This window comes from Lepidochelys olivacea (assembly GCF_965140295.1).
Source record: "Lepidochelys olivacea isolate rLepOli2 genome assembly, chromosome: 22".
Taxonomy (NCBI): Eukaryota; Metazoa; Chordata; order Testudines; family Cheloniidae; genus Lepidochelys; species Lepidochelys olivacea.
The window spans coordinates 21,425,445-21,441,748 of record NC_140432.1 but is presented as its reverse complement, the minus strand read 5'-3'; the positions used below and the strand labels follow the sequence as shown (position 1 = coordinate 21,441,748).

The following is a 16,304-nucleotide window of genomic DNA, read 5'->3' as shown; positions in this document are numbered from 1 at the left end:
GCAGAGGGGGATATTGAAGCAGGGTGCCCCACATCACAGATGAGCATGGTAACCGCTGGATAAAGGGGTCACAGATCCATAGGATCAGTGCTATGGCCTCACCTTTAGAATGGACTCTAGGAGGAACCCCTTCAGTGTGCCAGGCTCACTCTCCTGCTAGGGTAAGCCACACAGTTTCACCACCTCCTTAGGCTGGACCTGTGGGCCTGCAGCACTCCTGCCTCACCACGTGAGCTCTGTTCAGTGAGCCCACCCAAGGCAGAGCCTTGCCAGAGACTCATAGGCTCCTCAGGGATGAATGTACCTCGTGGTACCTCGCCAAGCATTTGCACTGACACTCCCACAGCGTTGTCCAAACTGTTGGCTTAATTAGTCAGCTGGAACTCCACCTAGGCAGCCCTGAAGGCCATACAGAGACCTGAAGCACAGCCCATTCTGGTAAGCCCTGAGCCTAGGCAGGCTGTAGTGAACTCTGGGTTCAAACTCTTGTCTCCCTCCATTTGACTTCCTTCCTTGGGCTCCAGGTAAGAGCCCCGCCTCCTTCCACCAGCCAGTTCTTATTGCCACCTCCCTAGTCCTGTCTTCTCCAGCTGGGGAAATGCTGTTCAGGCTCCACAGGGAGAAGCAGGGACGTCCATATTCCTCTGGGTTGTTGCCATAGCAGTTCCTTGCCACCATGCTCTCCTCAGACATGGCTTTGCTGTCTTCTGGGCTCATCCCTGCCCTGATTCCCCTTGTTCTCTGCAATGAGGCAGAGATAAGAAGGCAGAAACCGTAGGCATGATGTTTGCAGATGTAGGTCCAGGCAGAATGGAATGGTTCTTGGGCTTCAAGATCTCATCCAAGACACACACTCCCATAGAGTGACCTGCATGGAACTCAGAAGAATGAAGACCTGGAGCCAGTCCTGTGGGATTTCAAAGTCTGAGTGTTTCACAGCGATGCAAGGGCCTGATACATGATGGTTGTCCCTCAGGCTTGGATGTGATTCTTCTGTGACCCCAGGCTTGAGTATCTGAACCCTGCTCCACTACACCAGGGGTCTGAAAAGTCACTCTCATTTCATTCAGAAAGCTGTCAACATCAGCCAGACACTCCCACTGCAGCTATAGGCAGCCTCAGGGAAGATAGTGCTGGAAAGGGTTCCCCCCCCATGATGCCAGCATGGAATTACAGTGCAAGTAAAGAGACGTTCCCCTTCTGCAGCATATGGGACTCTCCAGCTCTGTCAAAGGCCAACAAGACTTTTCAATCAATTCCACTGGCAGGCAGCTCAGGGCCTAGTCATGCCTGCTCCTGGAGTCACACTGCTCTCCCTTCAGCCCAACAGCAGTGGCAGCTTCTTGACCTTCAAGGGGTCACATGCTGGTTCCAGCAGCAGGCTGCATTATCTTCAGATAAAATCGTGCTGGCTCGTGCTACTGCCCCTCCGCGACGTGCTCCCAGATACTTTAGATCCGTTTTCCGCATTTCCCCGTAGCAGATTCCAGCTGAAATTTCTCCTTTGGTGCCATATGAAGGCTGCTGGGATTCAGAGGTGTACACTGGTAGCTATTTTTCCACACTTGTTATTAATTTTAAAGCCAGCCAGCAAAACTGTAATGTTTGGGTTGAACACCTGCTGTCTCCTGGCTGCACAGAGAGAGCAGTGCAGCCCTGCTTCATCACTGTGCCATTAGCAGCATTCAAAACCTTGGTTTTAAACTGAGAAATTTCTCCCCTCGGGTAAAAGTCACATGTTAAAAATACACTGAGTTTGGCCCTTGCTCGTCCAGTGACTGGGGGCCCCAGAGCTCAGCTATGTTTATGGCAAGAGGGGACCAGGCACCTCATGCGCTGGGGCCTTGCAGCTTGTTCAGTGCTGATGGAGCATTGCTAGCTGCTGCAAGGTTCCAGGAATGGAAAGGGCCTTCACCCCTGCAAAGCCTGCATCATCACTCCCCAGGGACTCCAAGGGCACTTGCAACTTCAGCTACTTTATTGCCTCAAGGCACCCATCCCCCAGGAAGAGGGGTTTTGGGATAGGAATGAGGGAAGGGGGGCTGGTGTGGTTAGGTTAGAGAGACAGGTGGCTGAGCGCACCCCGCTTTCTGAAGGAACAAGGCTGGTTCTGGCTGCACCTGAACCCCAGGGTCCCCTGGTCCCAGGACTGGCAGCCTGAGAGTTCTGCTGTTAGTACCAACACAAAGCAGGTTAGAGCACTCCTGGCAGCAAAGGGTTAATGGGAACCCGTTGTGAAAGCAGGGTTAGTGCTTGGCACAGCAGAGCCCAGAGGGCGGGATACATACATTTGCTAGGCTGAGGTTGAAAAGTCCTTTCTGAATAGGAAGGAGGAGGGGGAAAAAAGAGAGAGAAATAGACAAAGAGCTCAGCCTGCCCTGGGTTCAGATACTGTTACGCTTGTCCAGCTGTCCATGCAGTATGATTTGTGAGCACAGGCCTATGCATGCAGAGGTCTCCAGTCAGTAGTATTGCTCTGGGGAAAGCTGCAGGAAATGAGGTCCCAGAGGTAGTTCGGCCTGTCTCCCACTCATTCCTGTAGGGCCAAGACTGTGACGTCCAGGGACATGCTAGTGGCCCAAGTGCTGGCATCATACTGTCTGCCCCCCCGACATGCTGGATTTGTATCTCCCAGCAGACAGACAGTGAGTGAGTGCTTGCTGGAGTTCCCCCTGCAGATATGAGGGAGGTGGCTCAGGCTGTACTACAGGATTCAGCGCACAGTGCTGGGCAAGCTGCCCCAGTGTCGCCCTCCAGGTGCCTGGAGATAACACCCCTTCCCTTCCCAGCCACATCCACCCCCATGCCAATTGAACCTCTGGCAGAGTCACAGTCACCCACCCCTGGGTGGAGAGCACAGCAGTGACCTGGACAATGGGCAGCACTAAGGCCATTTCTGGCATCTGGGCCACTGGCCACAACCTGATTTGGACTCCAGGAAGCCTTGGCAGTAACTAATCCCACCCATCCCTTGGGGTGGGAGAGAGGCTCTATAGCACAGGCCCTGCATTGTCCTATTGGCCCAGAATGGCACACTTTCTGGTGCCAAGGGCCTGGGCCCTGCTGGCTACAATGGGGCAATTCTGGAGTTTGTGGGACATCTGTGGCTCCCAGGGGCCCATGACACATCACAGTGCTGCAACTTGTCACTGGGGTGGGCATAGTGATGCAAATGGGCTTCTTCATGAAGCCCTGCTTCCCCAGAATGTTGCTTCTTGCAGCCCGGTGCTGTAAGGCTGTGCTTGCACCATTGCACTTGAGGACCCCCCCTATCCTCCCAGGAACAGCATTAACCAGCCAGCCCTTCCCCTTCCCCAGCCCACACCCAGGGCAGGGCCCAGGCCTCACCTTAGCAGCACTGCGGAGATGGTCATAATAAACCTCCTCTATGGCTTGGAAATAGATCACTCCCTTGAGCTTTGTCTCATGTTTATCTGCATGAGAGAGAAAGGCAAGGCACTGTCAGCACCAGGCTTCACAGAGAAGGAGGCAGCAAGACAAGAGCATGGAGGCTGGCTCCCAGCTGGAACTGAGCCAGACTCCACATGGGTTAGCTAGAGCCAGGGATTCTGGCAGCCACAGCAGGAGAGACATCCCTGAGACACCATCAGTGACATGGATATGATGAGTCCTCCTGAGGGTTAAATACACCTTTGGTGGCAGTTGGGTGGGGTATTTGTACAGAGACTGGGGGAAAGTAGGGCAACAGTGGGGTGCTCTTACCAACATAGTAGGAGACTGTGCGTTTCATACGGTCGAAGACGAACCAACGCTTCTTCCAGGACTTGATCTTGCCACCCATCTTGACCAGGTACCCCTTGCACATCTTCTCGGTCAGGATGACATGACAGCAGGTGTCCACATTGTGGCCTGAGGACTCAATATGTGTCTTCAAGTCGAAATCCTCCTTGCGGATGGGGAGATACCTGGTCAATGGCCGTGCCTGGAGAAGCAACGCAGCCTCGTCAGTGCCACCCCAATGGCAGTCGCCGCCCTTGAGAGTAAAGGAAGTGGGAGAGTTGAGCACTTAGGAGGGTGACACAACTGGTGGCAGTATCTTGGATGCTAAGAGTGCCATGGGGCCTGTGCTGGCTAAGTCTCAAAAGGGGACAAGAGACCCTGACCCTTTCCCTACCCTTCAGCCCCAGATGCTCCAACATCAGACCAAGAGAACTGCATGCCAGGTGGCACCTTCCATGCATGCATGGATGGATGCTAGGTCTATGGCTGAAACGGCACTATGCAGCCTCCTTAACACCAGAGGCAGATGGAAAAGGACTGCCCCCTGATCCCCTGCTCTGCCCTCCTCTCTGCTCCACATCCCTCCCCTCACCTGGGAGAAGTGCTTCTCTCGCATCTTGACCTCCTTCTCTATCAGCTTCTGCCGATGAGCCGTCTCATCCTGCAGCCTCCGCTCCAGCTGCTCCCGTCGCCTGCGCTCGTCCTCCAGGGCCTGTCGCCGCAGCTCCATCTCACGCTCCTGCCAAGTAAAGGACATGGCAAGATCCCCTCTCTGCCCTGCCTACCCCATGCCTGGCATTAGCTACCACAGGCTCTACTCAATGACGCAGGACTTGTGGGTGTGACAGTGGATGGCTGGCAACCCTGGAGACTGGATCCCCTCTCCATGCAAGTTTCCTCGTCCCCATAAACAGAGGGTGAGAATGCTCCTGAGTGTAGCTCCCTAGCATTGGCATACAGACCCAACTCACCCGTGACTCCATCAGGCGAGATTTCTCTGCATGGGCCTCTTTCAGCATCTTCTCCATCTCCTCAATCTTCACTGCCTCCACCCCACTGGCACTGCAAGACAAAGCTGATACCATCACAGCCTGCAATCCCCGCTTGGGCCAGGAACCTGGCTGCTCCACACAGGTGGAGAGTGTGTCCGGAAAGGATAGCAGTTAGGGAACTGGGAGTTTGCTTGGCCCTGCTGCCTAACTAGTGTCCAGGGGTGGGCGAGCATGGGATTCCTGAGAGTTCAGGGTCAAGACTAGTGAGCCAGACCTCGGTGAGGGAATGGTTTTTCACAGAAAGGGCTCTTAGGGATTAACTGGCAGTGGCATCTACTCTGTGGAGGAGGTATGATGAGTCCCTCTGCACTTGGGACACTGCACCCCCCTCTCTGTCTCAGCCCAGCAGGGGTCCACAAACACATTTTGGGAGCATGTGTCCCCCTCAGGGAGACACCCACACATGGATCGTTCACTTGAGATCCAGGGAAATCTGTATGAGTGTATTGTGGTGCTGCCTGAAGGAAGACAACTCCTGTCCCAAAGGGCTAGAATATAAAGGCCCTGGAACAGCTAAGGGAAATTCTCCCTTCGCTTGAGGGGAGGGACCTGGATCTGGGATGCAGAACACTGTAGGTCCAAGCCATGATGCCAACCATGGGTTTTATTGGGATCTGTTTGCAGTCAGGGATTCATTGTAGAGGCAAAAAGAAAAGGAGTACTTGTGGCACCTTAGAGACTAACCAATTTAAGGTGCTACAAGTACTCCTTTTCTTTTTGCGAATACAGACTAACACGGCTGTTACTCTGAAACCTGTCATTGTAGAGGGTAACCTGGAGAATCAAATGGGGCCACACAGCCTGCTCTGCCCCAGCCCAATGCCTCTCATACATCTAGAGCTGCCTCTAACACTGCATCTGCCACAGGATTGCCTCACACCACCAATCACCACAGACACCAACAGAATTAACATGAACAAGTTTTATGGGCTTTTTTTTCTGCCAACACCCTGCTGCAGCGCAGACAGAGCCAGGATGGACCTCCAGACAGACAGAATTCATGATTTTACTGACACGCCTGAGCTCTGAATTCCTTCCCAAAGAGCATACACAAGCCAGTAAATCCCCAACTTGCATGGCTGCTGTGCACAGCCCAGCCCAGTAACTTCCCAACACCCTGCGCTTAGAGCCTGACAGTCAGGCTCTCATGTTGGGCAGAGCAAGGGGAGCCAGCCTCAAGCTTCACCAGATTCATCCAACCCTCCCACAATCAGCTGGGGGTGGGGGCTGTTATTGCCCAAGGATTCTGAGACGAGTGCTGAGGAGTTTGGGGAGTCTCAGAGAAGGGGAGCGGGGCTGGGGTGTGTGGGATGGATGATGGAAGGTGGCTGCAATGAAGTTGTCAGAAATGCTCACAAATGTCTCATCTGTCAACCCAGTGAAACTCTGTAGGCCCCTGCACTTATTAACTAGCCCTCCCTCCTGCTAGTGACCAGGTCCCTCTCCCCCTGCCCTGAATGACCAGGCTCCTGCCCTCAGCTGTGGGGGCAGGGTGATTCTCAGCTCATGTAGATGCACCTGTGCTAACTCTCATCTAGCAAGTTTGCTAAAAATAGTGTTGCCACGGCCGTGTGAGCTGTGGCAGATGCTGCCCGGAGTAAACGCCCATCAGAGACCTCAGGCACCTTAGGTTCACTGAGCCCCTCCCAGTTCACCTCATACAGAGACCAGTGGACATGCTTTGCTCATTACCAACCTGGCGGCCCTCTGGTGAAAGGCTTTCTGTCCCAAACCAGCTGGCTGCTCCCTTAGGCCAGGCCAGGCATCTGGAATGTGCTCTCCTGAACGGGTCGGATTCTCTCCACATCACCTGTTGTCAGGACAGGGACCAGCCCGTGTGCACCCCTCCCCTCCGCAGGCTGCCCAGAGGGCAGGTATTACCCTGCCCATGGAGGCTTGGAGCAGGCGCCCGGATTACCTGGACATGTTATCAGGCGAGCAGGCTGAGTTGCCACCAGTGGAGATACTGGTTTCCATGCTGTCTGAGCTCTCCAGGCTGAGTGTGTCATAGGCGTGGTCCATGTCCTCGGCCCGGTGCCCGATGCCATGGGAAGGATGATGATGGAGAATGGAGTGATGCATGAGCGGAGGGTAGGAAGAAGGGGGGTAGTGAGGCTGCCCGTGCAGGGCTTCCCACTGGGACTGCGCCTCAGCAGCTGCTTTCTGCTTCAGCTCCGCCAGGCGCCGCTTCTGCTCCTCAATCACCTGCTGCCCTGTACCCCAGGGAAGAAGAACAGAGGGCAGATCACCAGGGGTAAGGAGGGGGCCTGACTGGCTACTGTAGCTACGGCCTGGGCACTGGCAGGCAGCCTTCAAGCAGCCTGCACTCTGTGCCCAGCGCCATGACTGCCTGGGGCTCATGGCTCACACAGAGCTTCTACTACTGTGCCATCTCTAGCCAGGAAGGCATGAGTCTGAATTGCCCAGTGCATCCAGCTATCATGGACTAAGTCCACATAGTGCGTGATTGGACTTACAAGTATGTGGCTGTCTAAGTGTCCATAAATACGTCTACACCTATCAGAGCATTAATGACGGTGAGCAGAGACTTTCCTATGATATCCATGCAAGTGCGAGAATACCCACCCTGCTAAACACTGTGCATGCCCATCCATTTCCCAGGACAAACATGGCCCTGTCTCCTCATGTCTGCCTGTTCAGCCAAAGGGAAAGCAGCACACTAAGTCTTCAGAGAACTCCATCACCCATGGCCAAACCTCTTTACAGCTCCTGTGGCAGCCCCTATCCAGCACTGTGGGAATGCAGAGTAAGTGGAATAGAGATAAATGTGGATTCGAACCACAGCTGTGACTGAGTCTGAAGGCAAAGGGAATTCCCTGCTGTGCATGTGAGGAGCCAGGGATAAGCCTGGTCTCTGGGCAGGATGCACATTGCTGCCATGCAGCAGCCAAGAAACCAGGACTTCCCTGAAAAGTCACTCACCCTGAGGAGTTGGAGCCACTGCCACTACTGTGCAGCTGCAGCAGCCCTGCCGCATGGCGACTTTACCCAGCTCTAATTCCCATCTGGGAGCTGGCAGTGAGACAGGAATCAGGCAGGTCTGACCCAAACTGCCTGGATGATACTGGCCACTGACGGCACACCCCACTGTCATGCTGTGTTCTTGGATCACTGGGTGGATGCACTGGAAGCTCCCAATGTGGCTCCATAAGGGGCTCCTCACCTTTTCCAGACCCATTTAGATCAGTTACCCCCACTCCTCCCTCCTGCCAAAAATGCACATAACCAGATCCAACCTTCAAGGTTCCCAGCTTGCATGGACCATTCCAGCTGGGTCTCTATTTTCCCCTGGCCTCCAGCCCATCCCCTCAGACACTCAGAGCAGACAGCAAGGGGAGGGCGCATGCTTCATTCTGGCAGGGCTGGGCAAAGCATTCATAGACTAGGCAGCCTGATACTAGGTTTGCGTGCTCAGTGGGGCTCTGGGGGGTGTAGCAGGGAGAGGGGGGATGCAGAGAGGCAGAAGGACTAGGCAGCAGGTTCCTGAAGGAGCTCCAGCTTTCGGCACTTTGCTTGGCAGGCACAGGCACCGAAAGGCGCAAACTGAGCTGCTGTCACTGGAGATGCTGCTGTGCAGGAAGAGGGGGCAGGCAGGGTCCTGCAGAGCTCATTTGACCAAAGTAGGAAAGGTGTTGGCTGACATGGCCTATGGGGGAGAAAAATGCTCAGGGCTTCCCTCCAGGCTGTGCTCTCTGATCCAGGGAAAACCTGAGCTGGTCAGGAACAAGCCATCTGCGTCAGTCAGCACCAGCCCCTAATGCCAGGGGAAAACAAGCTGGTTCCCAAGTGCAAGCTGGAGATGCTCTTAGGGGAAGATGCCCCGGAAGCATCTGGCCAATTTGTCCAGCACTGCAAGCAGACGGACTCACAGACACACTGACACCTTGGCCTTGGGTCTGTACCTCCTCCCCACCCTTGGCAGATGGCATCAGGTGTCTTCTTGAACCACACAGCCATGCTGCTGCCTAGGAGTCCTAGCCTTTCCAAGTCCTAGGGCTGATCTAGGAGTCCTAGCCTTTCCTACTCTCTAACTGAGACATCGCCTGGCTGCAATGGCTCTCTTGGGAGTGTAACAGCTGGAGATGCACTGTGTGGAGCTGGGAGTGAGGGGAAAAGCAAGAGACCATGAGAGAGCCATAATGTCTGTGTCAGAGCCAAACCAAACCTGGTAGGCTCCTGGCTTCTTCCTCTTCCTCTGGGCATTGCCTTCTCCCTGCGGCTGCTGCTGGGAAGGGTGCCCTTGTGCAGGGTTAGCTAAGGTTTTAGTCTCATCTACAGTGTTCGATCAGCCATGCTGCAGCCCAGCATGGTTACTGTGGGCAGATGGGACCTGCCACATTTCATTGTGTTGCAGGACCATGCTATTGTCTTGCCAAAGAACAGATCTCACAAGGGTCAGAGGGATTGCAACCGAGTCGCAAGATGAAATCTGTTGGGAGCACTGCTGGGTCTATCACTGATGGGAGTTCTTCCTCCGAGAATCCTGCCAAACTGCTAAAGGCCTAGCTGGGCTCTCCGGCAAGACAGCCTTGCACACATGGGTCACAGCAACTGCTAGCAACAGCCACACTGGAGCATGACCAGGGCCAAGCATGGAGAGAGCCTGGGAATTGCCAGCTGAGCTGAGCGCTTGGGCCCAGACAGGCCAATGCTGCTCACGTGCAGCAAAGCAGCATGTGACAACTCAGTGATGACATCCCCCCACCCACCTGCGAGAGTCCTGACCTCTCCCCTTCCCATGATCCTCGTGGTCTACTCCAGCTGACTTGACCAGTCATATTAAAGTCAAAAGACTGTCAAAAGGATCCTTACTCCTTCATTTCCTCTCCCCCATTAGAAGAGACCACCTCATGGTGGGCATGTTTATGGCTCCAGTGGATGGCCTCAGGGGCCAAGCATCAGCTAAGACACCCTGACTCCCGGGTAATGGATTCAAATCCCAGTTGGGTCATCTCAGCCCTTCACCCTTCGGAAGACAGGCCCAGCTACTGCTCCAGACTCCAAAGCCAGTGGCATAGGCAGCAGCCTGACACACCCCTTGGAGTGAGAGGGGCTTATAGCAACCTAGATGGTTGTTCTGTTTCAATTGTGGCCCCCCAGGTATTCTCAGGCCCCCCTCCTAACACAAACAGTTACCGATCCCCCAGCACCTGGGAGGCAGGTGCAGTACATGAGGAGAAACCATAGGCTCAGCTCAGCCCAAGTTGCAGAGGCTTGGGCATCTTTCCCCAGTGGATTTGGATTTCCCCAACCTGGGCTGGGTACTTGCTGAGTTTCTGGTAACTCCAGCCCAGGGAGCAAGAGACCCAGGACCATTCTCACAAAGAGATAATTTCTCTTCAAGCCAACCCTCCCTCCACAGGCAGATCGGTGGTAACCCTTCTTCCCTGTCTCTCAATTGTGAGCATCACCAGAGCCTCATGTGTTTGTGACGCACAGCCAGACTAGAGCATGGTCTGGGCCTGCATCATTCAGGAGGGCAGAGTAGTAAAAGCTCCAGGCAAAGAGACTGTTTGCCGCCAGCTTAGGAAGTGGGTGTTTCTCCTCCTACCACTGCATGAGAAAGGCACTGGGAGTTCCCCAGGCGGGATGTCTAATGAACCACAGCCAGCAGTAACACATAATGAGCAGAGATATTTGTGCAGGACACATGGCACAAGCAAGGGCAGTAACATCCTGGGAGGGGCAGAGCAACCCCAGCTCCCAGAGAAACCACTCAGCGCATTTTGGAGCATCTCCTTTATCGCTCCCTGGGCAGACTGAATCCCACCCCGCTGTGGGATGCCCTTGGAGCAGGCACTTACCCTTCTGCTGCAGGGCCAGCTGGCGTTTGGTCTCGATGTCCTGTAGTGTGGCTGCCAGGTTCCGTGGCAGGCTACCTGTGCCATTCTGTGGGTGCAGGGGACCCTAGGGATGTGAAAAAACAAGGATGAGGAAGCCCCCGTGGGATGCCAAGTCCCTGGCTCATGGGCTCAAACTGCAGTAAAGGGCCTTAGTTATACACAGTCTGGCTGATGGAGATATTAATAGATCTACCTGCTGTACTGCTGTGAAAGGGCATCAAGTCAGGGTTCCAGGCTGTGCCCCCCAACTATCTTCCTGCAGACCAAGAGCCCCAGAGCCCAGGCACCCCAAGGTCAATGGATTGGAACAAGCCCCTCCTTTGGGAAGTGAGTGACAATGCTGGTACTGCAGCCCCCCTCAGCACATACCTTTGGGGAGGAGCTGCGTCCCAGCGTGGCCACACTGAGCTGTGAGGATGATGCAGACCCGCTCTTTGTGCGTGGGAGGCTGCTGCCAGGGTCGCTGTCCATCTTAGCACGATAGACCTGGACACAAACCCAGACATGACTAAGAAGGGCAGATGAAGGCCACAGCACAGGACCCTGTGGACTGGCTGAGGCTTAGGGAGAGTTGATGGTTATCAGAGCCATCAGCACCCGTAACAGAGATTCATGGGATTTGAACCACTCCAACCCCAAAAGAGGCAGAGAGAGGGGAAAGGAGCCTAGGTAGCAACAGGAGAATAAACTGGGATTCTGATACGATGGCAACCTGGATCTACCTGAAGGATCTGCATCTTTTCAACATATAAGACACATGCGCAGACAGCAGCTGCCTGAGAGCCCAGCTTGTTAACAGCAGCAGAGGTAATGCTAATCTCAGTTACGTCCCTCCTTCAGCCCCAGTCCTTCAGCACAGGCTCCTTCCCTACAGGATATTCCCCATAGCTTTGCTCCATCTTGTCTGAATGTGCCCCATGCTGGCCAGCTGCTCCACAGGGTACAAAATGCCCAGGAACGTGCCCTCTCTGAGCAAACACCTGCCCTTCTGAAAACCAACTCCCATTGTTAAATTGAGAAGAGACCTTGTTACAGTGAGATTGTGTTTCATTCCAGATGCAGTGTCTGTGACTCACACTTGCTTTCAAGGGCTTAGACAGTGAGAGCAAACTGGCCTCTAGGTTGCCTTACACTCTATTCCAATAGCAGAGCCTTTACCCCTGGTGAGGAGATGGGTCCCAACCTGGAGAAAAAGCAACTTTTGGACTCAGCAGCTGAGCTCCTGTGAGCTGGACTCATCCTGTGAGCTGGAGAGTAAGCATAGAGCCCATAAGGTTGTGCTGAGTCACCTCTACAAACTTCAGTACAACCTCCACGAAGATGGAATGGCACATGCACTGGTACAGATTGAGGGCTCAGACCTTCCCACTGCTGCTGCTCTGGTTCCTCTGAAGAGCCCCAGGCACTAAAGAAGCTTGCTGCTGCATGCAGCGGACTTGGACATGAGAGGGTTAGCTCTTACTTCCTGGGGTTTGGTGCCTGGGACTTGTGGTATACTGAGGGGGCCTTTTACTGCGGGTACTTCTCTCCTCTCTATACTCATTAATGTCATTCAACAGGTTATTGTTCCTCAGCTGAGATCAAGGGCTGGTCTGGAACCCAATTAACGAAAGGGGCTGTAACCTGAACCATCAGCTCCCCAACGGAAAATCTGCATGAGCAGCTATTGCAACAGGTCTTACACTGATAAATAATCTATTTAATTCATTCTCACTTGGCACTGGGGCTCACAGACTTGCAGTGGAGTAACTAAAAGTGAACTACAAATCATTTTATTACTTTGATTCTGTGTTCTGTGGAGACGAACCCTAAATTACACAAGACAGGGCAAGTCTTAGTTATACACAGTCTTTAATGTGTCTGTTGAGCACCGTGTGCTGGCATGACATGGCATAAATTATAATAAATACTTCCCTGAGCGAATAATTCCCCCCCCAAATCGCCAGTTGCAACATTGTGAGAGTAACGGACCCAGCCAGGCAGTGGGAAATCAAAGCAACAACCAAATTCTGGGTCAAATCTACTGAGGGAGCAAATTGGCTCCATTGATTCATGGGAGCGGAGTCAATTGACACTAACTGGCAATCTGGGTCACACTACCTCTGTCTTCCCTCCATCCCAGCTGGCTTTGGGAAGGGACTCAGAACATCCCTAGCTCGGAAACTCCCTCATTGGGTGACCAGTCTCACTAATCTAACTAGCTGAGTCCAGCTGCAGCTGGCCTTGCTGCCAAGAGCCCCCTCCCTAGGCATCTCTGTGATCCCAACCCTGCAGCCTGTGAGCACCCAAAAGGCCAAAACTGTCCACCCCTGCAGGGCCTGGAGATGGGGAGTGGGTGGGGCAATTACCTGGAACAGCTTTCGAGAAGAGTGAGCTTTAGCAGGAAGAGGAGGAGGGGAAGAGTGAGGAGAGGCAGGGGAGGAGGCCTCGAAGCCAGCCATGTACCACTTCTCTAAATCCAGGGCAGAAAGCTGCACTGGGCCCCCCTGAAGCTGCTTCTCCATCTAAAGAGAGAGGGTGTGAGAGACAGGAGGGGAGAGATGGAGGATGAAACAGTAAGAGAAACCCTGCACCATCCCTGCATGCTCACACCAGGGACCTGGATGTGGGGAGAGGGAAACAGAACCCAGTGCTCCCTGCAGCCCACCAGGGGCCCAAACTGGCGCCATCCCTTTCTTCCTGGGAATTAAAACATGGGACCCTTCATCTGCAGCCAAATCCCAGCATTGTGCTGACAACAGGTCCAGGATCTTCCACCCACAACGCCATCATCAAGGAGCCAGAGCAGCAGGCGCTCCCGCGAGCACTGGAAAGCCACAGACACTCAACCGCAGTCTGCATGGCTTAGAGCAAAACCAACTGGATGTGGCACGGAAGCCCTGTAGGAGCATTGTGAGTCCTCACAGAGGGGCTGAGATAAATGAAAGGCAGCAGAGGACACAGGCAGGGAGGGGGGACATAGGCACTAACACTTGCAATGGGAGCTGTGCAGACAGCTACTCCTGCTTCACCCTGGAGCTGCAGCAAAGCGGGACAACAGTGCAGCAGGGTCGAGGTCGGGCTGGCTGGGACGGAGACTCTGTGTTCTCAAACCCCTTTTGAACCCAGGAGTGTTGGGACAGATTGTTCTGAGTAGATGCCCATGGCTTGGGGCTCAAAAGGGTGTCATTCCTTCCCCCTCCACCTATGGTATGCCGCAAGGCTCACAAGGGACCCTGCACACACAGGAAGATGTCAGACATCCCTGGCATAAACTCAGTCCTAGGCCATGAACTCTTACCACTTACCACTTGCTGGGTCTGCTCCCCTTTGCTGCCAGTCCTAGCTCCTCCTCCAGCTGAGTGTTGTCATGAGGGCACTGGGCAGGGGAGCAGCACACAACTCTGCTTTGCAGTGAGAGAGGGAACCTGGGGATCCCAGCCCATCTCCCTCACCCTGTGGGCTGACATGGCAGTGCGGGATGCTTGGCCCCTAGCGCAGACAGCCCTGAACTCCAGGGCTCTGTGGAAATTCAGCTCTGAATTCTGGAACACAGGTCCCACCGCAGACTCCAAAGATGGACCCTCCCAGGGCCAGGTGGACACCCCTTTCTTGGGAAACAAGCTCCCCTCAAGGCTGCATGGCAGTGCCCAGCAAAGGGCGCTCATTCAGACAGTTCAGCGGACCGAGCAGTACAAGAGTCCCTGGCAAAAGGATTCAGCCCCTAGAGCAGCTGCACATCTGGATCCAGAGCAAACAAAATTCCCTACTTGCTTGTGGGTCATAGGCCCCAGAGCCCCACATCTGCCTTCCCTTCTGTGGCCGGACACACCCACACAGGGCACCTTGCCCCAGGGGTGAGCCATGCTGCTCCCTCATCACAGCCAAATGAGAGCTCAACATTAAATCAGTCTGGAGGCTTTAGAGCTGGCAAGAGGAGCTGGTGTGGCACTGTGGAGGGATCATGCAGCAGGACCAGCTCTTCCTCTGCCCCATGTGGGTGTTCTGCACTGCGAGGAATCAGCCTCCATTGATGATTCAGTGTTGCCAAAGTCGCCAAGGCAAGCTAACGTGCTGATGATGCTAGTGGTGTCTGTGCTGGGCATGCCTACCTGCTAGGATTCAGACTGCATCCCAGGCCAGAAGGGATCCCTATTGCCTGGTAGCCTCTCTCTGGGACCCATCCCAAGCACATGGTGTGGGGGTGCTGATGCCCAGCTTGGGACCTCTGAGGTTTTACAAGCCCTCCCTCCAGCTAGCCACTAGTGTTCCCCTGGAAAGTGCAAAGGGTGGCAAGAGGAAAATGCAATGGACACAAACCTCAGCAGAGATGAAGGAAGAGGAGAGAGGTGGCACAGGAGAAGGAAGGCAGCCTGCAGACGAAGCAGCTTGAGGGGCGAAACCTGAAGTGGGATGGCCCCATGGGGAAGCAGGAGGGGCTAGCCCTAGGTCAGCTCTGACATTGCCCAGAATCCCTGAGAGCTGGTCAACAGTCACGTACTGGGGCAGAGAGAAGCAGCAGAGTGAAAAGCGGAAACAGGACCACAGCAATGAGAGCCAGACAGGCAGAGAGGTGAAAAGGCAAGGACCTCAGCAGCCTGAAAGCCCATCCCAGGGGAGATCATTACAACAGGAGAGTTTAACTTCCTGACAAGCTGCAAAGGTTTTTGGCTCAGCTCCACAAAGCAGCACCAGGAACAGCTGCTATTTGCATTGAGCCCAGCTGTCACCCACTTGCCCGAAGGTCTTGCAGCACATCAGAAGTGGCATCTGCATAAGCTCTGCAGGGGAATTCACTTTACTTTTTAATTTTTGTGGGAACTATTATTGCTCCTGGGACTGATAAGCACCCACTTGAGCCAGAGAGAGGCCAGGCTGGTAGCCTGTCAGGTTCTCCATGCTGCTCTGCCAAGTCACCTCCATCCTTAGTTACCTGAGTGTCGGGCTCCCCCCACACAGCTATGCCGATGCCCCTCAATCCTGACCTGCAGCCCCAAAGCTACTGCAGCCTTTCAGCTGAGACTGTCTATGCCAAGCTGAATGGCAGTTTTGTAACAAAGTTCTAATTCAACCTAAAGCTGATCCCACATATCTCACTTGCAGACCCCAGCAGCCAAATTCTCTTTAAGGGAATTCCACTGAGAACAGGGAGGGACCTTGCCCAGGTAGCCAACTTCAGAGGACTAAAGAATTAACTCATTCACCCCACCCCCAGCAATGTTCCCTCTAATTTTTTACATCCATGTGCGGAATTAACTTTGTTATGTGCACCAATATGGAGGTGAGGTGTGGTGAGGGGCTGAGCAGGTTTGGAGGGAGGGGGCTCAGCCCTGGGGCAGAGGGTTGGGATGCAGAGGGGTGCGGGCTCTGGCTGGGGGTGCGGGCTCTTGGGTGGGGCTGAGGGGATTGGGATGCGGGAGGGGGCTCCAGGCCAGAAGGTTGTTGTGTGTGGGGGGGGGTGAGGGCTCTCGCTGGGGGTGCAGGCTCTGGGGTGGGGTCGGGGATAAGGCGTTTGGGGTGCAGGAGGGGACTCGGGGCCAGAGGGCTGGGGTGTGTGGGGGTGAGGGCTCTGGCTGGGGGTACGGGCTCTGGGCCGGGGATGAGGGGCTTGGGGTGCTGGAGGGGGCTCAGGGTTGGGGCAGAGGGGTTTGGGGTGCAGGGGAAGAGG

The 16,304-nt window shown here is 54.5% G+C and overlaps 1 protein-coding gene across 12 annotated transcripts in view; it reads right to left on the bottom strand.

Annotated features, from left to right (window-relative positions):
• The window catches only part of PHLDB1 (pleckstrin homology like domain family B member 1), a 122,715-nt gene that overhangs the window by 7,437 nt on the left and 98,974 nt on the right, over nucleotides 1-16,304 (bottom strand). For 10 of the 12 annotated variants that reach the window (XM_084611770.1, XM_084611766.1, XM_084611773.1 and 7 more), the window contains 7 exons: nucleotides 11,027-11,143; nucleotides 10,619-10,721; nucleotides 6,712-7,006; nucleotides 4,713-4,803; nucleotides 4,334-4,480; nucleotides 3,724-3,994; nucleotides 3,349-3,434 (listed from right to left, as the gene is read on the bottom strand). In XM_084611770.1, the coding sequence (XP_084467896.1) occupies nucleotides 3,349-3,434; nucleotides 3,724-3,994; nucleotides 4,334-4,480; nucleotides 4,713-4,803; nucleotides 6,712-7,006; nucleotides 10,619-10,721; nucleotides 11,027-11,143 (1,110 nt within the window). The remainder of the gene's footprint in view (nucleotides 1-3,348; nucleotides 3,435-3,723; nucleotides 3,995-4,333; nucleotides 4,481-4,712; nucleotides 4,804-6,711; nucleotides 7,007-10,618; nucleotides 10,722-11,026; nucleotides 11,144-16,304) is intronic. The other 2 variants (XM_084611772.1, XM_084611769.1) reach the window with 1 other exon arrangement.